Genomic DNA, 25,147 nt, shown 5'->3' with positions numbered 1-25,147 from the left:
CTCTAGGACCTTAATGACATCATCACCATGTGACCAGTAACCTAGCAATTACTGGTCACATGGCTATGAGGTCATCACAGGTCCTATCAGGAGTGTTGCAGAAGTTAACTGTGGAGCTTTTTTGTGTAAAGATTACATCAGAAAAAGGTGACAGGGGCTGTTATGTTAATATACTGTAAACTACTGTATAGTGGGGTGCTGTATACTGTGTGGTGGGCTGTATACTGTGTGGTGGGCTGTATATTGTGTGGTGGGCTGTATATTGTGTAATGGGCTGTATATTGTGTGGTGGGCTGTATACTGTGTGGGGGGGTCTGTATACTGTGTGGGGGGGGTCTGTATACTGTGTGGTGGGCTGTATACTGTGTGGTGGGCTGTATACTGTGGGGGGCCTGTATAGTGGGGGGGGGGGGAGTGCTATACTGCTGTACTGTATAGTGTGGGGGGCTGTATCGTGTATAGTTTGGGGTTCTGTATACAGTGAGGTGTTGTATACCGTGAGGTGCTGTATACTGTGGGCTGCTATACTGCTCTACTATATACTGTGGGGTACTGTATAGTGTGGGGTGTTAAACTGCATACTGTGTGGTGCTGTATACTATAGGGTTCTATACTGCATACTGTGGGGTGCTGGGGTGCACTGTAACACTAGGGTGAGCCGGGCCCTGGTCTCCTTCCTGCAGAGCGGTGCCCACTTCCAGCCTGAGCCCAGCTGCCCAGAGCACTGATCCTGAGCCGCTGGAGTCTTCAGAACTGGAAGTATTTACAGTCATTCACTGGACTCTACCAGATGTGTGGATTCTTTGTGTGTGTTTTGTGGTGGAGGGCGTGATTGCATGCTAAGGTGTGGGAAGGCGGGATCCAGGGGGCCCAAGTAAATTTTTGCCCAGGGTCCAATCAATATTAAAGACGGCCCTGTCGCTAATAAGTGTTCGTACGAATGCCCTTTAGCGATAACCTGCCCAAATACCAGGCAGTGTACAGGGGCCTTAAGTGGATGAGTTGGTTCTCTTTCCGCTCCTTGCTAACTGTTCATGTGTAAAGGTGGCCATACACATTAGTCTAAGGTTGATCAAAACAAAACATTTCAACCAAAATGAACGTACATCGAGTGAACAAATAAACGCTTGTTTCAGCCAACCAATGACAGACCATCACATTATTATTAAAAACAATTCAGCCATGTTTAATATTTTCAGATAATCCAACAAAATAAAAAATATATTTTGTGGAAGAAAGATCTTCATTTGAAAAGAACGTTCCCAGGAAGATCTTTCATCCATCACCAAGTTTCTTTGAACATATACAGGCAGTTTGAGCAACTAACAGCCAATATGGACTAAAATGTATATGATCGTGTATGGCAGGATTTTTTGCAATTCTGGCGTCACAGCAAACATGCAACCTCAACATGCAAACAGCAAACATGCAACCTCAACATGCAAACAGCAAACATGCAACCTCAACATGCAAACAGCAAACATGCAACCTCAAAGTCGCACTGCAACCTCATTCATTTCTATGGCTGCTCTTCTAATATGCGATCCATGGTCACGCGACTCCTGCCAAGATCGCCGTGTAGCCCTAGCCTAAATGTACTAATATTAACTAGATCTATAAAATGTTCACTTGTCCGGCCACAAGTAACACAATCACATATTTTCTTCCGCATGTAACTACCATAACGTAAAAGTGTATTCCGGTTATATAAAGTCATACCCAATCCACAAGATAGGGGATAACTATCAGATCGGTAGGGATCTTACCGCTGAGGCTCTCAACGATCACGAGAACAGGGGACCCATATGGAGCCCCCGAAATAAACAGAGAGGCTCAGTCAGGCATGTGCATAGCCGCTCCATTCATTTCTAAGGGAGTTCCGGAGTATTCGGCTACCTCTGGACCTGCCATAGAAATGAAGGAGGCGGCCATATATGCCTCAGCGGCCACCCCATTCTTTTTGCGAGGAGGCTCCACGGGGTATGGGCTCTTATAATCATGATTGATGGAGGTCCCAGCAGTAGGACCAATTAGATTGGAACTGTAAGGGTCCTACTGCTGGAATCTCAGCAGTAGGATCCCCAGCGATCTAATGCTGTGGATAGGGGTTAACTTTATATAACCGGAATATTCCTGCAAGGGGAAGCTGTCCCTACCAACATCTGTTTTAGATTTCATTAAAATGGCAGATTTTGAAAAAATCCACAGTGTATTCCGTAGGGGAAATACCGCCTATACCAGAGTGCTTTCTGCAGAGGTTTTTTATGGTTAATGCTGCAAACCTGCTCACAGTTTAGCCCCAGACATGGACATGTCTTTTTTTGGCATGGTCGCAGCTATAAACTGCAGCCGCATGAATGGCAACATGGCCTCCGAATGAAAAGTACGAGAGACGGACTGCGCATGCCTCCGAGCGGCTTTTTGGAGCAGAATCTTTGCCAAATTCTGCCAAAAAAAGACATGCGTGAACAAGCCTTAAATGTATCCCAATATTTTGTAGGACTGCCTCGCCATACTATAAGCAGGACAGACTATTAAAACAGATTAAAAGCTGTTTTTCTTCTCATTGCAGGCTTATAATTGGGGAGGCAGTCCTACAATGGAATGACCAGTTCAAAACGGATTATGGTGGTGACAGACTCCATTTAGGGATTACAACGTGCTGGCATAGCCATTGGATTATAGTAGACAACCATACTGTGATATCGTGAATATGATGAATATGATGATGGCTGATCATTATCCTACTGATACTTTTAGAACCATTTTAGGGTATATAAAAATGTGGGTGAATGATAACTATTATCGGATTAATATGTCAGAAGTTAAATCATGCAGAAATGATCAAGAGTTTAAAAAATTGCTTTAAACGTTGGATGGGCATTTCCATCATTACAATTACTGCATATGTGCAGTCTGAGGTCATAGTGAGAACAGTCAGATAACAAACATTTACATCACAAACATTAAAGAATAACTAAACTTTTATTGAACTTTTTTTAAAATGGCCCAAATATAATTTTTCTAAAATACTTTAGTAACAGATTGTGCCTTGTTTCCTAAAGAAATTGGCACTTTAAAAGGGTTTTCCAGGTCTTTAAGGCCTCATACACACAGCACTCTGTTTGTTGTCCGCATCCGTTGCTCCGTTCCGTAGCCCCGCAAAAAATAATATAACCTGTCCTATTCTTGTCTGCGCTTTGCGGACAAGAATAGGCAGTTATATTAAAGGCCGTCCGTGCCGTTCTGCAAATTGCGGAACGCCCACGGACGCCATCCGTGTTTTGCGGATCCGCGGTTTGCAGACCGCAAAACACACAACGGTCGTATGCATGAGACCTAATACTGATGAGCTATCCTCTAGATAGGACATCAATATCTGATCGGTGGAGGTCCGACACCCGGGACCCCTGCTGATCAGCTGTTTGAGAGGGCACCAGCGCTCCTGTGAGCGCCACAACCTTCTCCATGCTTACCAAGCACAACTCCGTATATTGTATAGCGGCTGTGCTTGGTTTCATGCTCAGCCACATTCACGTCTAAGGGGCAGAGCTGTGCCTAGGACAAGTGACCGATAAACATGTCGACAGTGGCCTAGGAAAAGCTGTGTGAAGGCTGGGGCATTTACCAAAGCCTTCTCAAACAGCTGATCGGCAGGGGTCCTGGGTGTTGGACCCCCACTAATTAGATTCTGATGAGCTATCCAGCAGACAGGTCATCAGTTATAAAGTCTCAGAAACTCCTTTAAATTCACTATATTCACACATTTCTCAGCAGTGTCTAGACTCTAGAGTACAGATTCCCTGCACTGTAGCAATGGGACCCACAGTGAACAGTGTACGGGCAGGAGCACACACTGCTGCTCCTGCCTGTGTCCGTTCCGCTAAACCTTGCATATCATGTAGATTGTAAGTCCTCACGGGCAGGGCCCTCTCTCTTTTTGTACCAGTTTGCAACTCGTCTTGTTCATGCCAAGTGCAATTGTCTGTATTATGTATGTATACCCCTTTTTATATGTACAGCGCCATGGAGTTAATGGCGCTTTAATAATAAATAATAATAATAATAGCACATCGTTAAAGGCAGGGGCACATTGGCCATAGACCTTACAGGGAAATTTCCTAGTGAGTCGATGCCTATGGGGACACCCAAACCTACCTCTCTGCCCCTGACCGGGTACATAATGAGCCCCCTGATTTATATCTTAATTAGAGACAACTGGAAGAAGAGGATAGAAAATGGCATCTATTGATGGCAGCTTTTGAGGCAATATATTGTGGTGCTCTGTGGAATACGGTTCTGCTGGGACAGTATTTTGCGCTATGCTATTGCTGACCCCGTCTACTTGCGTTGCTCCACATTCTGTTAATTTGGACTCCCCTCTACAATATGGGGCCACATTCAGTTTTTTTTCCAGGACCACTTTAAGTTCCCAGTCCGCCCCTGGTTAGAGGGTACCAATGTGATATGCCAGTGTTTAGCCAAGCAGAGGGCACCCAGGCAGGAGCAGAAATGTGTGCTCCTGCCAGTACACCATTAACTGCTGGCCCCATTGCTACAGTGCATGAAATCCGTACTCAGCGATGTGCGAATCTGAGAAGTCGCCGATGTGCGAATATAGTGAATTTAAAGCACAGTAGAAATCAGGAGTTTGAGTTTCAATTTCTTTAGGAAATGCAAAATCTGTTAATAAAGTATATTATAAAAATAATTTTCATGGCATTTGGAACATTTAAAAATAAATAAAAGTTTAGTTACTCTTTAAATATGATGGCTATACATGAAATGAATTATTAATGCATCATTTTTACAGCTGTTCAAAAGCTTACAAAATGGTAATGCCACTTCATGTATGTAAAGGGGCCTTTAACTTGCATAAAGTAATTTTCTAACCCCATTAAACTTTAACAAACAGCTGACAATGCTCTAAAGTAGCAATGTTCACCTTATCAATCACCTGCTGCTCCCATGCTGAAGACCCCCTTGTTCCATACTAGTCTCTGTACACCCAGCTCCAGCTATGCTGCATCAACATGATTTGACTGGCTACAGTGGTGACCTCAGTGTTGTCAATACATAACCACTACAGGCAGTGATTGGCTGTTGTGGTCACAAGTTGACGCTCCTTGCCATCTTTAGAGCCCACTAAATGGAGATTGACGCAAGTCCAGAGGAGTGTCGTTAAAGTAGTGAAAAGAGACTGGTAAGGTATTGATCCTCTTGATTTATAATACCATAAATTCATGGGTTTAAAAAACCCTTTCAAAGCCCAGTGTCTGTCTGCTGCAATAAAAACTTGGGTTACCTGTGGGCACCATCAGACTGGAGTTCCTTGGGCCCACCAGAGGAAATTAATCTCGAGGCCCAACCCCTATATCATTAATAAAGTCTAATTGATTCAAAACCGAAGGGCTATATTACATTAAAAGATTTTGCAGGAGACTGAAGGGAAAGAAGCGTTCCTTCCTGGGAATCACCTGCTAGTTAGTGTAGGAGACTACTGCTATTACATGCAGCGATCTCCTCCATTGTATGGGGATGAGCGATCGCTAATACTATTGCTCGTCCCCATACTGAATCATTGTTTGCCGGTAGCAGACCGTGAAGACACAGCTCGTTCTGCTGCCAGCAAACAATGATTTTTAAACCTGCTTGAAAATCTCAACTGCCCGATGAACAAGTTTTTGCTCGTTCATCACGTAATTGGCGGAAGTATTACACTGCCGGATCATCGCTAATGAGTGTTCCTACGGCCAGTGTAATACAGCCTTAAAGGGAGTCTTTTAGACCGCTCAGATCAGGTTATAGACTCCTTTGCCCTCATTACAATAGTACCTTTATTTGTTCTGTCCCTCGCCGAGCTCTTAAAAAAAACTTTTTAAACTTATGCTAATGAGGTTCGGCAAGTGCCCAGGGGCGGCATTACTGCAGCAAGTGCCCAGGCCCCTTGGCTATGTGCCCAGAAAACCACATCTCTTTCACCCCTCTGGCCTGCCGTTGCATTCGTAGTCCACCTACCTGTTCCTCTGCCCATAATGGGCACAGCAGTGCGCAGGTGCGGGACAAGTGTGGAGCTGCGCAGGCGCGAGATCTTGGATGGAGAGGAGGTAATAATAGGAAACAAGGGCGGGCCAGAGGGGTGAAAGAGGTGTAGTTTTCTGGGTACATCGCCGAAGGGCCTGGGCACTGCTGCAGTAACGCCGCCCCTTGGCATTTGCCGAACCTCATTAACATAAGTTTAAAAAGTATTTTTTTTTAAATCTCGGTGAGGGACAGAACAAATAAAGGTAACATTGTAATGAGGCAACAGGAGGCTATAACCTGATCTCAGCGATCTAAAAGGCTCAGATTAGGTGACAGACTCCCTTTAGGTTCACACCCTAGTGGACAGTCATTATTTAAAAAGGCAACTCCAAATGCTATTTTTTTTCTTGGATCTTTGGTACCCATTATGGCCTTCATAGGCTGGGTATAAAAAAATAGAATAAAAGTGAGGATTAATTCAATCTTGAGGAATAGTGTATCCAGAAGATAGGATGAACTAGAGGCGCCAGTGGATAAGGAGTATATGACAGTAGATAGATTGGGGGTTAACCCAATAGGATGGGCCAATTTAGGGTGACGGAAGATAGTAGGGTTAATTGAATCGGCTGCTGAAGGGATAAAACACGCAGATGGCAATCTGTGTGTGAAGCAAGTGCATGTAAAACGGAGGGCTTATGTCCGATGGGTTCGGGGTGAACCCATAAGGCTAAGCCGGTTTTTGGTATCCCCAAAGGAGCGCCAAGTCCCTTACGTTAAAGGAACATTAATTAGGTTTAGATGCCAGGAGCAATAAATAGGGATAGATAGGTGCCCTTAGAGTGGTACAATGTATAGGTCCCAACTCTACATCCCAAAAAATTGTTCGCTCTTTGTATGTGTGAAGTAATGGGCTACAGTGGAATACTCTGTGACATAAAATAAGGAAAATAAAATGAATAATCATTGATAGTATGAATTTTTACTCACTTCACAGGGGGGTAGTTTCCTGGATAAGCTCAAGACACCAGGAGACCCCACAACTTATTTTATGTTAGTTTATTCCACTGTAGCCCATTACTTCACACATACAAAGAGCAAACAATTTTTTGGGGTGTACAGTTGAGACCTATACCACTCTAAGGGCACCTATCTATCCCTATTTATTGCTCCTGGCATCTAAACCTAATTTATGTTCCTTTAACGTAAGGGACTTGGCGCTCCTTTGGGGATACGAAAAACCGGCTTAGCCTTATGGGTTCACCCCGAACCCATCGGACATAAGCACTCTGTTTTACATGCACTTCATAGGCTGGGCCCACTGGAGGATCTTCTGGTACTCTAGTGGTCCAGTCGGACCCTGCCTGTTGGACTATAACCGTCCATAACATTTCCGCAAATTTTTAATATTTGACTCCAGCATTTTTCCTTCTAGAGTTGTCCAGTAACCTTATGCTTTTGGCTCTGTGATTTTAATAAAGTTGTAAGAACAAAGATATGAGAAGAAGTTTATATAAAAGGTGTGTCCATTGTTTAGCAAAGGTTACAGAATGTGAATAAAGCACTGGTGATGCCTACAGGCCACATTGTGAGGAAAATAAATACATGGCACATACTTCTGAAAGGAAAAAATCTCTCATAAATCAAATATCTTATATATTCTCACCTACAAGTTTACTTCACTTTGACCTCTTTCAACAACTGAAAGTATTGTGAGCAACAATGGTACACAAGTAGTGCCATTGGGGACTTTAGGTTGTCAGTGCCTTTACGGATACCCTACTCGATTCATGACCTGCCAGATGAGGAGGCCTAATCAGCAAGTGAAAGAGAACATGGCACCTCTTAAGGTATCCATACAGATTAGTGTATGGTCAACCGAATCTGCCGAGTACTAATGTGTATGGAGGTGACTGGAGTGGACTCATGTCAAGGAGAGAAGAATCAAGTAAAACAATATTTTCTCCTGATCCTTTTTCCCTCCAGTGAGGTCCAGAGGTGTCCGACAGCAGCTTTCTCCACTCCCTCCATAGAATACATATACGTGTTCGGCCGAGCTGATCATGCATGTGTATGGAGGAGTTTTAGGAAGTTGGGAGAGATAGTTGTTGGCTGACAGCTGTTGAATGCGTATGCCCAGCTTCTCTCCAGAGGAAAGTTTTGGGACAGTGTACTCTAGATTGCTCACACACATCCCCATTTGGCTTTATGCAGCTTCCCAAGAGCTAATTTACCCTATTTTCAACCTGAACTCTTAATGAGCTTGACAAGGCTGACCATTAAAAAACATCTGCATGTCCCCACAAGAAATAAACAAACTCAATGCCTGAAAATCTGCAATTTTAAGTTCCTTTGTTATACTAACAACAGATGCAAAGAGGTTTATGCCACGGGAGACATTTAGCCCCTGCTTGTCTATTGTCCACATACCTGAGGATGCTGCCATGACTCAAGTGTGCATTGTGTGTGGGTTCCTCGTCCATCACTGCGGTCTCCACAGCCACAACAGGACTTACAGGTAATTACAAACTTAGTTCAGATCCTGTACTTTTTACACTTAAGCCCTTATTAATCAAAATATTCAGGAAATGTATAAAAAAAAAATGGACTGCATACGCTGCTGTATAAAAAAGCATATGCATTAGGTTGTGATCACATCTGTGTTGGAGGAATTCTGCACAAATTGGTGCAGCAAGCAGAACCACTTTGTCCTGTAAGTTCCTTGGGCCTACCACAGAAAATGATTATGAGAAACCCCCTTTTGTGTACACCTGACATGTGCACATGCAAGGCGTACCATCAATAGATTTAATAAGGGAAGACCAAATGGCTCTGTGCAACAAAATTATGTGGACCTCTAGATTATGTAGCAGTATCACTTATGACAATAGTTAACACTACTTTAAATGCAATGAAATAATGGAATAGACATTAGGGGTCATTGGCCTTTTCCTATGCAACTGCACAGACTGCACATATGATACATCCATTCAGCTCATGTTGATGTTTGGAAGCCTGTTTTATCAAGGGTCCAAGCATGGGCCCACCGGAGGATCCTCTGGTACTCCGATGGGCCAGTCTGACCATGGTCACCATGATGAAACCCAACAGACTCCCTCATCGTCAATGGGATCTGTTGAACGCCACTAGCGTCCGTCTTGTGACAATGCATACGTGAACAAAGCTATTCTATGTATTTATAATCACACTATCATGAACTAATGTGATTCAAGTAAAGGTGAGCACATCCCAGCCATCATGTACAAAGACATTTCCTAACCCTACGTAATAATCATATCAGCACTACCGATGTACTTGCACTTAGAGAAGGAGTATAAAACAAAAATGGAGGGCATGATGACGATGACTTGGGTTACAATGATGGTAGGATGACATCTAAGCAGGCATCTTTCAATAATTGTCTCATGTATAGTACTTGTAGTGTGTAAAGGATGATGTCAGCCAAAGATAAGCTGATGTTGTAAACCCTGCACATACAGAGCGGTGGCGGCAAGGTTCCCTCACTCCAGTCACCTCCTTCTCTCTCTTTACAGATCACTACCTGACTGGCCATTGAAAATACACAAGACAGTGTCACATTTCATCCTCAAGACTTAACTCAAGCTGTCATACGATCTCTTAAGAGACACTCGTTATCACAACATAAATGAAACTTAGAGAGTTACATGTACATGGCACACGTACGGCAAACAACTAGATATACCTCAAAATATCAGTAATCAGATACTTATACAAGGGCTACTCCGCTACTAAAATGTTATAGGTACGGGATTTCTCATCAAAAGGTGAATACACTGGCAGCTGATCATTTATTCATGTGCAGAAAGAACATACCTATGAGGTAGGTGAACCCATGGTCCCTGTTATGTGATCCACAACGTTAGCCCCCCTCTTTTTTAACCAATACGATAATTAACCACCATTTTTCAATATAGCTGAGTCAGGCTCACTCCAGTGGTCAAGAGAAGGCGACGTCACACGGGGATGAAGTTGTGTCTTTCTACTGATGCACCGGCAGCCATATTTAAATGTATGTAATACCGATGGGTAGAGAAAACACAAGAAGGCCTCAGAAACCTTGGGAGTCAGGTGGCTGAGGAAAGCCTCTACGTTTTATCTATAACCCTTCCAACGGATCACTGTAATACAGATACAAGGCTTATGGCCTTGCTGGCCATACCACCATTACAATACTAGTATGCTGAGGGTAGCCGAGCCCAGTAGGCACATCTTTTGGACATTATGATTGTAGCCTCAGTGTGATGTCAGTGGAGGAGGATTCACTTACAGCAGGATGCGCTGCAGGCCTAATATGTTCCCACATTATTTATATCCTTATGAGACAATGAAGGAGACTTACGAGGTGTATACGGATAATATCATTCATTTAACCAACCTATAATCAAGAATCGCAAGCAAGGCTTTGCAGAAACGGACATGGGCAGGGGAAATCTGCTGAAATTGCCTAATAAGCATCTACTGTCACTTGCTAATGTAGTAGATATGTAAGGTATGAAGGATATCTGAAGGCAGGGGGAGGGTTAATCTTCGATGACAGCCTAACCCCAGTGTGAAAAACACCAAAAGGAACTAATAACTGAGAATGTCATAGCCGTCATCTATTATAGCATCTGTAGCCCTTGTCCTCTACATAGACCCTGATTGTGGGGACACTCCTTACACTGCATATGGAAAACCTATAGATTTATCCAGGGACCGAGTGAAGGCCTGGTGAAGCAGATTTCAGAAGACTATGCTCAGGCGGATTCAGAACATAGAAGAGCAGTGGGGAGCTGAAGCACCATCCTTTTCTGCAGCCCAGAGCTGCTTTGCATTGAGATTACGCAGCAGTCTTTAAATAGATTTTGGTCATTGCTTAAGCATGCCTGTTCCTCCTTCTGTAAATGAAACCAGTTTTTATCCACTGCAGCCCACTGGAACACCGACATGTAAAAAAACAAACGCTCCCTCCATACCGAACGGATAATACGTCTATGGCTACTGCTTTTAATTAGGGCTATTACTGCACCATTTCTGCAAATGAGAAAAAACAAAAAAAACACTCTGTCTATTTTGATGTGTCAGTACACGAGATACGTGAAAGGCTGACCTATTCTATAGAGTGGCCAAGAAATATGTGCAGCCTATGCTATATGGAAAGTGCTGGATAAGCAGCTCCCAAATATCAAGGAAATCACAGAAAAATGGGGTGAGCTGAGGGGCTCCCGTGTGTGTGACCAGGGCAGTCAGCCATTCGGCTGCTCAGCCGGAGATCTAGATGTGCTGCATACATTATTTGCCAAATAACACCATATTGAGAGGCCTAACATTGAATGTTAGTGATGTACAAAATGGTGGATGTAGACACAAGCAGCTAAATATATACAATTCCCATCCTTCTGGAACGAGATAGAGCTATACATTGGATACATACACAATGACAGCTAGATACATAGCTACAGAGCCTCGGCTTGCAAATGTATTATTTATGTATGCAACGAAAATAAAACCTCATCATTTGTTCTAATAATTCCTCTATTCTGATTTGAAGCACAGGATTAATGTAGGAAATTTGACAAACCTGATGTCATATAGCCTCGTGATGCCTGGGAAATAAAAGCTGGTGGAAAGTGTTTGTGCAGGCGATAGTCCTTTTCACTACGGGACCTCATGCGGTCTGAGGCCCGGTCAGAGAAATCAGCACTAGGCCAGGCCCGGCGTAAGGTTGTACTCCGAGTCTTCTTCATTCTGAGGCTACCTGAAGCCTAATTGTCCAGCTGCATGAGACAGGCCTCACCGCTGTCCCCTTTTTTTCATCAGAACATTAAGCACACAGCTTGAGCACGGGCTGCAAACATTTTGCTGCTACCTCTTCTAGGAAGCCAGCTGCGGGTCCGTTCGTTTTCTCCCTCGAATGATCCAATTTTACACACGTCCCACAATGCATTACACTTCATTTGCAATCAATCCAGCTTATAGCTTCCAGATTCATGTGGAGGAAAGGCACATTATGTGGCTTCTCAGCCAAAGAAGGGGAGGGGGAGTGAGCAGAGATTTGTAGCGTGAAAGCTCTGAGATCCCAAACAATAGCTTGATTCAGCATAGGGCTGCTTAGCCAACTGTGAGGCACAACACAAAAGAACCCAGCAAATACTGGGAAAAAACACCCACAGAATTTGGTTTCGACCTGAACCCTTGCACCTAAGATCTTGCGGGAACGAAGAGAGCGAGAAAAAAAAAAACACGTCAATATCCCAATGGTTGTGGCATTAAAATGAGGAGGCGATGACGACGAAAGTAGATTTTTTTTCCCTCCTCTCTTCACCTATCAGGCTCCGTGAAGCGAATCAATGAGGCAATCTAAATCAGCATTGCAGTAATCAAGGGACAATATTCATTCTTCGCAGCCACACAGCTGTTCCTTCCACACTGGCCGTGCAAAAGCCCCCATCGCATCATATCCCAGGCACGCGCCTGTACCAATTTTCACAGTGATGAAAGGGAGAAATCCTCGGATTGGCGATCAGTGTCTCTCCCCTTCTCTTGGTCCACTCGTAGCCTTTTCCTGCCACTGCTCATATTCCATTATTTATCGCTCCCGCCAGGCCGTTCCTTCAAGCTTTAGGGGTCTACAATACAACTAGACCCAGACAGTTTGCTTTCAGGTATTCCCAGCTCTGCAAAGCCTGCTCTGTCCTCTGTTGAATGGCTCTGTGCCTTTGAATGCAGTGAAAAGCTATTGAAGGGCAGGAAGCAAGACAGCCAACCCAGTCTCATGCTAATCAAGAAGCTGTCTTAACCCTTTCACCTTGCATAGTCAGCCTTGGAGCGTCATAGTCACACAACATACCATCCAATTCCTTGTTTTTCTAGGGGGAGCGAATTGTAGGTTGGGGCATGGCTTCACAGGGCTGCCTGTGTTGTGTCACCAGCTCCATTCCTCCCAAAAGATCAATGCCATTCCACTACAGGGTTAAGACAGACACACTGATCCTGTCAGGCATCACATTTTAAATGTAAAACACCCCGAGGCTCTCTCAAACCTTGGCTGAAGTCCCAGCCTATAATCAGCTCTCCTCTATTTACATACAAAGCTGTGTATTTTTAGGATGGTCCGGCCCTTTCCAAGGAGGAAAGTAAATGTTTTGAAAAGGGAGAAAAAGGGGCAAAAGCGGGAAAATAAATAAATGAACGCCAAGTCTCGGAATTATTTCTCTGTCTATGGAGAAGTCTTCAGAGCGAGGAACAGGTCTTCTGGAGACAGCTGCGAATTCCACTGTAATACTGTACAAATGCAATAAAAGTTATGGAAGAATCCTCTCCAGACTGCTGTATGTTCCCCACCAAACTACCTAGTAGAAGACAGGGCTCATGGCTCCGCTCACATTGTACTGCCCAGCTGTTAAATGACTGACACATGGCGGTCAATGGATGTCACACTATCACGCTACTATCTATGTCAGCACCATTCCCTTCACCGATTCTGTGCCCACTTATTATAATGACTTGCGTTATCCTAATTCATGTAACACGAGGAACTGTGGGATGCAAGGCTTGACAAATACCTTTCCCCGACAAAATGGTTTTTCTTTTTGGTCCTTTTGTACGCCATATTCAATTCACAACCAAAATGCATAGAAGGGTTTATACCTTGACTAATGTGAAAACATGAAGACTAGGCATCATATTGTACATGACAATCTCTTTCTAACAAAGCTAGAACCATGGATCCAGATATCTCCCCATTCCCTATTCTAAACCTCCACCCTATTAGAGAGAGAACGGAAGAAAAAACTATGTTTATTCTATAGAATCTATAAAAATTTACATTTGCCAAGTAGCAATGGATGCATAAGTGACTTGTATTACAAGTCATGCACATCTTGTCACTCATGTTCAAGATCAGCCACATATGCTATCAATCTGCTGTTTAGGTAGGTACTGTTGGTAGGATGTTGGTGGTTCATAGAATCATACAGTGATCATCTTCATAATTCATTTTTGTCACATACTTGACAATAACTTGACTAAGGTCCAACACCTTTCAGTGCCATACTTCTATACTGAACATACGGTGTCTTGAAAAAGTATTCATACCCCCTTTCCACATTACACCAACAAACTTAAATGTATTTTATTGGGATTTTATGGGATAAACCTACACAAAGTAGCAAGTATGTGTAATGTGAAAAAATTATACATGGTTTTCAATTTTTTTTATAAAAATCTGGAAAGTGTGGCGTGAATTTGTATTCAGCTCCCCTGAGTTAATACTTTGTAGGACCACATTCTGCTGCAATTACAGCTGCAAGTCTTTTGGGTAAGTCTCTACCAGCTTTGCACATCTAGAGGCTGACATTTTTGCCCATTCTTCTTTACAAAATAGTTCATGCTCAGTCAGATTGGATGGAGAGCGTCTGTAAACAGTAATTTTCAAGTCTTCCCACAGATTCTCAGTGGGATTTAGGTCTGGACTTTGACCGGGCCAGTCTAACACATGCATATGCTTTCATCTAAACCATTCCATTGTACAGCTGGCTGTGTGTTAAGGGTTGTTGTCCTGCTGGAAGGTGAACCTCCACCACATCTCAAGTCTTTTGCAGCCTCTACCAGCATCCCACAGCATGATGATGCCTCCACCATGTTTCACGGTGGGGATGGTGTGTTCAGGGTGATATGCAGTGTTAGTTTTCCGCCACACATACCAAAAAGTTCAACTTTGGTCTCATCTGACCAGAGCACATTCTTTCACATGTTTGCTGTGTCCCCTACATGGCTTGTGGCAAACTGCAATGGAACCTTTTATGGCTTGCTTTCAAAAATGCCACTCTTAAATAAAGGGCAGATTTGTGGAGTACACAACTAATAGTTTCCAGTGCACAGATTCTCCCACCTGAGCTGTGGATCTCTGCAGCTCCTCCAGAGTGACCATGGGCCTCTTGGCTGCTTCTCTAATTAGTGCTCTACTTGCCAGGGCTGTCAGTTTAGGTGGATGGGCATGTCTTGGCAGGTGTGCCATACTCCTTCAATTTCCGGATGATGGTTTGAACAGTGCTCTGTGAGATGTTCAGAACTTTTTTTTGATAACCTAAACCTGCTTTACATTTCTCCACAACTTTATCCCTGACCTGTCTAGTGTGTTCCTTGGTTTTCATGATGCTGTTTTAGCAATAATGTTCTCTAACAAACCTCTGAGGCCTTCACAGAACAGCTGTAGTTATACCGAGAATAAATTACACAAAGGTGGAAGGTATTTACTATGAGGTGACTTCTAAAGGCAGTTGGTCTGGAGCAGCTCAGCCCTATTCAAGTGAATGCAATACCAAGCACAGCCATTATACAACATAAGGCGCCGTGCTTGGTAAGCACTGAGAAGTCTGCGGCGCTCACAGGAGTGCCGGTGCCTTCTCGAACAGCTGATCAGTGAGGGTCTCGGGACCCCCAACGGTCATATACTAATGACCTATCAGGAGGATAGGTCATCAGTATTAAAATCTTGGAAAATCCCTTTAAGTTTGTGGGTGCAACATTAAAACGTGGAAAAGTTCAAGGGGTATGAATAACTTTTCAAGGCACTGTAGAAACACAGCTTTATTTTGAAAGTGGCTAAATGCACAGATATAAATAACATATAAATTACTATATACAATAAGGGCTCTTTCACAATTGCGTTGTCCGGATCCGTCGTGTACTCCATTTGCCGGAAGTGCCCGCCAGATCCGTAACAGCGCAAGTGAACTGAAAGCATTTGAAGACTGATCCGTCTTCAAAATGCGTTCAGTGTTACTATGGCAGCCAGGACGCTATTAAAGTCCTGGTTGCCATAGTAGTAGTGGGGAGCGGGGGAGCAGTATACTTACCGTCCGTGCGGCTCCTGGGGCGCTCCAGAATGACATCAGAGCACCCCATGCGCATGGATGATGTGATCCATGCAATCACGTCATCCATGCGCGTGGGGCGCCCTGACATCACTCTGAAGCGCCCCGGGAGCCGCATGGACGGTAAGTATACTGCTCCCCTGCTCGCCACTACACTTTACCATGGAAAATAGGACTTTAGCGTCCTGGCAGCCATGGTAACCATTTAGAAAAAGCTAAACGTCGGATCCGGTAATGCGCCGAAACGACGTTTAGCTTAAGGCAGGATCCGGATTAATGCCTTTCAATGGGCATTAATTCCGGATCCGGCCTTGCGGCAAGTGTTCAGGATTTTTGGCCGGAGCAAAAAGCGCAGCATGCTGCTGTATTTTCTCCGGCCAAAAAACGTTCCGGTCCTGAACTGAAGACATCCTGATGCATCCTGAACGGATTTCTCTACATTCAGAATGCATTGGGATAATCCTGATCAGGATTTTTCCGGCATAGAGCCCCGACGACGGAACTCTATGCCGGAAAAGAACAACGCAAGTGTGAAAGAGCCCTAATTCAGGCCCTCATCACCTGGACAACTAAATAAGGGTACTTTCACACATATTTTTTTGAGTTCCATCCTAGGGGCTCTATACCGGAAAATAACTGATCAGTTTTATCCCCATGCATTCTGAATGGAGAGCAATCCGTTCAGGATGCATCAGGATGTCTTCAGTTCAGTCTTTTTGACTGATCAGGACAGAGAAAAAAACATAGCATGCTACGGTTTTATCTCCGGCCCAAAAAACTGAAGACTTGCCTGAATGCCGTATCCGGGATTTTTTTCCATAGGAATGTATTAGTTCCGGACCCATCCTTCCGGTCTGCGCATGCGCAGACCGAGGAAAAGGTGAAAAAAGTAAATGCCGGATCCGTTTTTCCGGATGACACCAGAAAGACGGATACGGTATTGCAAATCATTTTTCTGACTGATCAGGCATTTTTTAGACTGATCAGAATATTGATCAGCCTTACAAATGCCATCAGTTGGCATACGATTTGCCGGCTCCTGCAGGCAGTTCCGGCGACGGAAATGCTTGCCGGATCACTCTGCCGCAAGTGTGAAAGTATAACTCCTGTTCAATTCAATATCAGTACAGCAGCTGGGTTACATAGTAATATAGTTTATAAGGCTGAAAAAGACATCCGTCCATCCAGTTCAGCCTGTTATCCTGCAAGTTGATCCAAAGGAAGGCAAAAAAAAAAAAAAAAAAAAAAAATGTGAGGTAGAAGCCAATTTTCCTCACTTTAGGGGGAAAAAAATTCCTTCCCGACTCCAAGCATTCAGAATAACTCCCTGGATCACTCTTTCAGTCAATGTAGTTGATTATATTGGCTCTCTATTTAATCCACAATACATTTTAAAGGCGCTCCCACATAGCTCTTTACTGCACCCTCCTACATCTTTTCACCCACCCGTGCCCACCATTCTACTAATGACCTATGACTTTCCCAGTCATATCCTCAAGACTTCTCCAATGCTACACCTGTATTTTGCTCTTCCACAGTCAATCTTACTTTATAGCATTCCTCGTTTTTCAGTGCTAAATTCAACTACTACATCTGCCTTCTTTCCTCTTATATCATACTCTCTCCATAGACACCTAATACCTTGGCTTGCACAGGTCATCCTGGGTGACTAGGACAGGTCATGCCATTCAGCATTATGTATAAGCCCTTCAGTACATGTGATGGTCTACTGTACTGTATTGTTATGCTCATGCTGTTCTTATCGACAAGTCTTCAAAACTTTTCAGCGTCGTACCTTTTTTGCTCAATAGTGAATAATATATCTTTAAAAATTTTTTATGATATCTCAAATATTTGGAGCTGGTTTCTAGGCTCCCACAAACAGGTCAAAATGTTGTTTATAGCATCATATAAATCTACGTGAAGAGACCTATTAAAGTATATACGGTAATATCCAAGAATTGTCCACCACATTTCTTACATTTTTTTTTTAAACAAATGTATGAATGATCTCTGCAGCAGAAAAAAAAACATCACAATGTCTTCCTTTGCCTTGCTGCTCGGTTACAGTCCAATTAAAATAAAAACCCAAAACGGAACTGTGCGCACGTGCCAATGTGGGAGGTCAGGGGAGAAGGTTTGGCGGTACAGTCTATCATAATATGTGAGGTTTCAGTCTACACAGTGCCGTATCTGTGAAGAGGCTATGGAATTTTAACACCCCGTAGGCTTGTAGCTCATGTAAGCACTTGAGCAAAAAACATATAGGTATGTACCTGAGGTGTCAAATATGAAAAATTATTATTCAGAACTTAATTTAACCTTGAGAGATAAACTTACATAGAATTGTGAAAATATCCTGCATTCCCACATTACAGCATGTTGGTAACAGTTGGTTATCACATTGATGATTTATGGGCCACCTGATGAAGCACCCTCTCTCCTGGATTAACTAGTACTTTTATTTTTATATTTTTTAAAGTTATCTGAATTAGACACCCACTTTTTTAAATATGCAAGTCCAAGAAGTAAGATATAACTGATGGGGTAACTACAACATATTCATCCTGCTACATCAATTAAATATCATTCCTATAGAAGGACCCCCAGGCTTAAAGGGGTTGTCTCATTTCAGCAAATGGCATTTATCATGTAGAGAAAGTTAATACAAGCCACTTGCTAATGTATTGTGATTGTCCATATTGCTTCCTTTCCTGGCTAGACTAATTTTTCCATCACATTGTAGACTTCTCGTTTCCGCGGTTACGACCACCCTTCCAGCATTGGTGGCCATGCTTGCACACTATAGGAAAAAGCGCTGGCCTATGTAAACTCCTATAGTCCCTGCCACCAGAGAGTCCAGTGCTTTTTTCTATAGTGTGCAAGCACGGCCGCCGATGCTGGATTGCAGGGTGGTCATAACCATGGAAACAAGAAGAGTATAATATGATGGAAAATGAGTCTAGCCAGCAAAGGAGGTAATATGGCTTTTATTAACTTTCTCTACATAAGAAATGCCACTTGTTGAAGTGAGACAACCCATTTAAATTAGCAGGCACAGCAGTTGCTCTGGGACCCAACAACCCATCGGCCCAACCCCAATGGCCCATTTCCCTCACATATAGAGTACCGTTAGTAAAGACCATGGAAAGGATATGTGCCCCATGGTCACCCCTGCTGAGTGCATCCCTCCTTGCGGCATTACTTCTGTGTGTTATTGTTGTGATATCATGGTGTGCATTGTCCATGTGCTAGAGGTGTTACCCTTTTCTTTGTGGAGAACTCCAATTGGTGGAGGGAGACTTATTGACCTGGCAATGCTCCCTGAGAAAACATGTCTGCAAATAAACTCTCATCCTTGGAACATGACTTTGCAGACAAGTCAAAACCAGCCTTTGTCTTTTGTTATGGGAAAAAAATCCTGGATTTAGCGTATAACCCAAGTCATGTTTCCAAGGTCATTATAGCCGAGCATCAGTTGAAAAATGATTTTCTGTCTGCCGAAAATATGATTAGTCAGGGTGAAAATTTTTGGCCAAGGATGGCGGAAACTACAAGGGTTGCAAATGATCGGCCGAATTTGGACGATCATTTGCCACTTTTCAGAAGTTTCAGGAAGTCATTTTTTTTTAACTGACTGCCTCATCAGGCAGTCTCTCATATTGCAGGTGGACAACAAAAATAACGTAATACCATGTTATCCAGAAAAATGTATGTCATGTTAAATACTTTCATATTAAAAAAAATATATAAAAAATGAAAAATTATATTTGCAAGTTTTTGGAGCCTCCTTCATCAGATAGGTTTTATTGAGAATTACTGAGAATAAAGCATATTTAAAGAAACTATTACTCTGGCTTATCTTAAATGTATATTTCCATTTTTTTAAATCAATATTCATAGAAAACTAATTGTTTTAGAATTTTTGGCAGTTTTTCTTTTTTCTTTTGGCAGTATCTTGCAGTTGAAAATTAAAGACAAAATACTGTCCTTCTGTAGCAGTCAACACAATTGAGTTGAGATTACTGTTGAACAGTGTGTTTGTAAGATGACTATATGGCACCTAATATATATAGACATTGTTGATATTCTGCTCCATTTTCTATATTTCATAAGGCCTGACCCCTTGTTGGACAAGTCTTTTGTGCTGTCCACATGTAGGGCCTTTCCATAAAATGGCTGCTGGAGGGTCATGTGACCAGGAAAATCACCTCCATGTGATGCCTCCTCCATTCTGATACACTGTACCTACCATCTGCTCTTGCACTGTTGGGAGTTTAGTGCAGGTGCCACATGTTTGAATACAGAAAACTGAGTGATCCATCTGGTCACATGACCCTCCATCAGCGGCCATCTTATGGACAGGACCTCTATGCGGACAGCACAGAAGATTTGCAAGGGAGCGTGACTTATGAAATATAGCAAACGGCACAGAATGTCTACAAAGACTACCAACATTTTAGATGCCAGCCTTAATAACCGCCGCCGCTGGCAGTGGATTCGCTGAACTTATTAAGAGGTGCTGGCCTCTACATAACTCCGGCATATCCACCACCAGTCTAAATCTACGCCAGCTTCTTTGCTGGCTTAAATTTAGACCATTTTCTACGCCTAAAACAGGCGTAGAAAATAATAAATGAGACAGGACTACTGGCCCGTCCTCTTCCCTGCCCACACTACAAAAGTAGCAGATTGCAGCGCAAATATTTGTTGTGCTGCAATCTGCGCTAGAAATATTAGTAAGTGCCATATACGGTAGTTATCTTACCTACAAATTGGTAGCCAAGTGGTCAACCCCTTTAAACCTCCTAAATACATAGGTAATCCATTGTCAGTTTGATGCTGCTGTGAGGGGAAGATGTTATCTACAGGGTAATCTTCATTAAAACAGTAGGTGTAGAATTGGAACAACAGTATGACAACTCTATTGTTCTCTTGGTTGGCCTAGATAAAAATGACCACAGAAACCCATTGCATTGATTAGTATCATTTGCTATGCCCTAATAGAGTCACACAATCCTAACACACACACTCACCCCTCTAGCCCGATTAATGGTCTGTCTAAATGTTTCAGGATTTTAATATTGATGGCCTATCCTCAATACAGGCCATCAATGTTTGATTGGTACAAGTTCTGAACCCCCACCAATCCCCCAACGAGGAAGCAACACAAATTGAAATAAAGATTACAGAATGTGACCCGATGACATCAAAAATATCAAAAAGTGTTGCTTTAGGCTGTGGGTCTGTAATTTCAAGCAATCATATCTATAAAAATAAAAAAAAATAAACATTTATTGCACACTGTTTCAAACATCTACATGATTAATACTTCTTTATTAAACATATTTATCAAAAGCTTCATTGCCAGTAAAAACAGGCAATAACTACTAACCCCACCCTCTGCTTAACGATCAGCTCAGACTTTGGAATAACTTTAGAGCAGTTTGCATTAATTTAATGCGACTTCAAAACCTTTAGAAAAAATCATCTGAAATCCTGCCAATGCCTGCAACAAAAAGAGCGTAAGAATACAGGAGCACAAGTTAAGAAATGTTAGACTATAGACTATGGAACAAAGGAAAGATGGGGCAAACACCGTTTGTGTTGGAGACAGGCTGATACTAGTTGTTAGTAGTGCTTACAAGATTGTTTCTTACATACTGAACCTAGGTGAGAGGCTTTTATATTTTCTAATAGACTTGTGAAGTGAATAATGCTGCATAAAGGTAAACGTAATAATATGAATAAAGTCCTTTCCATGACTGGTTGGTCTACAATAGTCCTTGTGGTTCAGCAACTATAATCACTCTCCCAAACAGATCTGTCAAAAAGCGAGTACAGATCTGGTGTTTATTTTTTATTAGGAAAGTGAAGAGACGTCCATTATGAAAAAATGTTATTTCCACAGTACTATAAATTTAACACTAACATGTCAAATCTTTATAAAACCACATTTCGATATCTAAGTAGGCTGCACCCCTAGTTACCATTTTAGGGGTCATTTAGTGGTTAGACTGGTTAGACTAAGCTGGTCCTACTTATGTACCATACATTAGCATTGTTAATGCCTAGTGATGATCGAGCATGCTTGGCCAAAAACCAGTTGGGCCCGAGCATCGCGATGCTCAGCACATCGCGGTGTTCGGCCGAATACCGCATGTGCTCGAGCGCCATGCTCGAGTCTCCTCCCCGCACGTTTGTTGGCTGCTACACAGCTAATAAACGTGCAGGTAAGTGCTGCCACTCACTGTAATGCATGTTGGTTACTGGCATTACAGTGATTGGCTGGCCGGAACACGTCATCGGGTGCTATAAAGCACCCAATGACATGTGGTTCGGCCAGTCTTAGTCAGGGAGAGCTGTGCTGTAGAAGGGACAGATAGTGTAGGTAATTAAATTGTATTTTTTGGTTAGGCAGGGTTGGTGTTAGAGACCCAAAAGTCCTTTTAAGGACTATTGTGTCTGGCAGCAATATATATTTTTAGCGCAACCTGCACTAAATAGCTTGCAATTGTTTGGCCGTTGCAGACAGCGACATAATCTGCGCTACATCTCCTATGTAACGTGTACGCAGCCTAAAAATATCAGTGACATCCAGAGCACTTTTTCCGTAGACGGTGTCCGCTGCGGACAGTTACATTACCTGCGCTACATCTCCTGTATAACGTTTGCGCATCTCAAATAGCTGTGACATTCCCTGTAATTGTTTATTAGCCGCTGGTGACAGCAGCGACATTACCTGAGCTACATCTGTATAACGTTTGCACATCCTAAATAGCAGTGACATTCAGTTTAATTTATTTGCGCATACACTTACAAAACCTGCGCTACTGTACGTGTCACATACTTGCAAGCATATATACTATTTAATATGCAGAAGGCGAGCAATAAGAGACGGGGAAGTGGCCTTGCTGCTGATGGTGCATGCAGAGGCCGTCGCCCTGGGCGCGCTGAAACTGTGCCTGCTGCCAGAGCACAAGAAACACATTCATCCACTATACCTAAAGCTTCATATCCCAGTTTGCAGGCTGGCGCAGGACACCACTCTCAAAGTCAGACCAGTGCGACCAGGTGGTCGGTTGTATTGCAGCAGATAATGCTTCCAGTCGGTTAAGCACCACCCTGTCTTCCACAAAGTCCAGTCTCAGTAGCCAAGAGTCTGGTCAACAGAATCCTCACCCTGATCCTCCTTCCTCCCACCATGAAGAATCTTGCCAAACAAGTGATCCCACACTCGCATATTCCGAGGAGCTCTTTTCATCGGCATTCCTTAAATTGGGCATCTCGCCAAGCCCGCTTGAAGAGGGACATGAGGAGTTCATGTGCACCGATGCCCAAACTCTTGAGCATCCACAGTCACAAGAAGATGACGGTGGGGAATGGCAATTAGTGTTTCACAAGGTGGATGATGATGATGAGACACAGTTGCCAATAAGTCAACGGCAATTTGTGTCTCAAGAGGTTGATAATGAGGAAGAGACACAGTTGTCAATAAGTGAGGTTGTTGTGAGGTCAACACGTCAGGAGGATGACCAGAGTGAGGAAGTGGAAGAGGAAATGGTGGACGATGAAATCACTGACCCAAGCCGAGCGAGGACAGCAGTACAGAGGAGGAGGGATCCTGCAGCAGTGGGGTGGTAAAAGGGAGAAGGCGAGCCACACCAAACAGGTCGGCAACTGTTCCCCGGAGCACCCCCTTGTGGCAATCTCCCTTGCCAAGGGTTAGGTGTTCCGCAATCTGGTGCTTTTTTGAGGAAAGTGCGGACGATAAAAGAATTGTCATTTGCAACCTCTGCCGTACCAAAATGAGCAGGGGTGTGAACACTAGCAACCTCACCACCACCAGCATGATCTGCCATATGGCATCAAAGCACCCTAATAGGTGGGCCGAACGCCTGGGTCCACAATCAATGTCTGCGGGTCACACCACTGCCTCCTCTTCCTCTGTGTTATGTAAGGCCAATCCACTGTCCAAGACGCAGGCCCGGATGCCTCCCGTCCTGCACCTGGAACTTCGCAAGCACCATCAGCTAGCACATCCACTTCTGGGTCCCAGCGCAGCGTACAGATGTCCATACCCCAGGCCTTAGAATGAAAGCGCAAATACCCAGCCACCCACACACAGGCTATAGCACTAAATGCGCAGCTTTCTAAATTGCTGGCCCTGGAAATTTTGCCATTTAGGCTTGTGGACACTGAGGCCTTCCGCAGCCTGATGGCAGCAGCGGTCCCTCGTTACTCAGTCCCCAGCCGCCACTATTTTTCCCGGTGTGTCGTCCCCGCATTACACCAGCATAAGTCCCATAACATCACCTGTTCCCTGACCAAAGCAGTTATTGGGAAGGTCCACTTAACAACTGATACATGGACAAGAGCTTGTGGCCAGGGACGCTACATTTCCCTGACGGAACACTGGGTGAACGGGAGTGAATCGTACCCTGGGAAGGCACAGGTGCTACCGACGCCAAGGATTGCGGCCCCTACTTCCATCAGGATTTCCGCCACCACCTACAATAGTGGCTGCAACTCCCCCTTCTCCTCCTCCACTTCCACCTCTGAATTCTCATCTTGCTGCACCAGTCAGCCATCAGTCAGTAGCTGGAAGCAGTGTAGCACTGCAGGGGGGAAGCGCTGAAACTAATATGCTTACGTGACAAACAGAACATCGCCACAGAGCTGTGGCAGGGTATAAGGGACCAGACTGAGCTGTGGCTCTTGCCACTCAACCTAGAACCAGGCATGGTTGTGTCTGATAATGGCTGTAACTTGGTGGCGGCTTTGGAGCTCGACAAGCTCACACACATACCATACCTAGCCCACATGTTCAACTTAGTGGTTCAGCGGTTTCTCAAAACCTACCCTAATTTCCCTGAGCTACTAGTGAAGATGTGTAGCGTGTGTGCCCATTTCCGAAAGTCGTCCACAGCTGCCGCCATTCTGGCAACGCTGCAGCATCGCTTGCAATTGCTAGCTCACCGACTGTTGTGTGACATGAGTACGCGCTGTAACTCCACATGGTGCCACATGTTGGCCAGGCTTTGTGAACAGCAGAGGGCAGTAGTGGAATACCAGCTGCAATATGGTCGTCGCCTTTCCAGTCAGCTTCCGCTCTTCACAAGCGATGAGTGGGTATGGATGTCTGACCTCTGTGAGGTTTTACGCAACTTTGAGGATTTAATACAGATGGTGAGCGGTGATCCCACTATTATCAGTGTAACCATCCC

At 43.8% G+C, this 25,147-nt stretch overlaps 1 protein-coding gene across 2 annotated transcripts in view; it reads right to left on the bottom strand.

Annotated features, from left to right (window-relative positions):
• STOX2 (storkhead box 2) overlaps positions 1–25,147 on the bottom strand; it is a 218,036-nt gene that overhangs the window by 116,636 nt on the left and 76,253 nt on the right. The window contains exon 1 of one of the 2 annotated variants that reach the window (XM_044297429.1): positions 11,624–12,918. The exons of the other annotated variant lie outside the window; for it this stretch is intronic. Coding sequence (XP_044153364.1) covers positions 11,624–11,789 — 166 coding nt within the window. The 5' untranslated portion in view covers positions 11,790–12,918. Of the gene's footprint in view, positions 1–11,623; positions 12,919–25,147 lie in introns of those variants that run through there. 2 annotated transcript variants of the gene reach the window in all.

The sequence above is a fragment of the Bufo gargarizans genome, chromosome 1 (assembly GCF_014858855.1).
Source record: "Bufo gargarizans isolate SCDJY-AF-19 chromosome 1, ASM1485885v1, whole genome shotgun sequence".
NCBI lineage: Eukaryota > Metazoa > Chordata > Amphibia > Anura > Bufonidae > Bufo > Bufo gargarizans.
The sequence above is the reverse complement of the archived record's forward strand: the minus strand, read 5'-3'. Positions and strand labels throughout refer to the sequence as shown.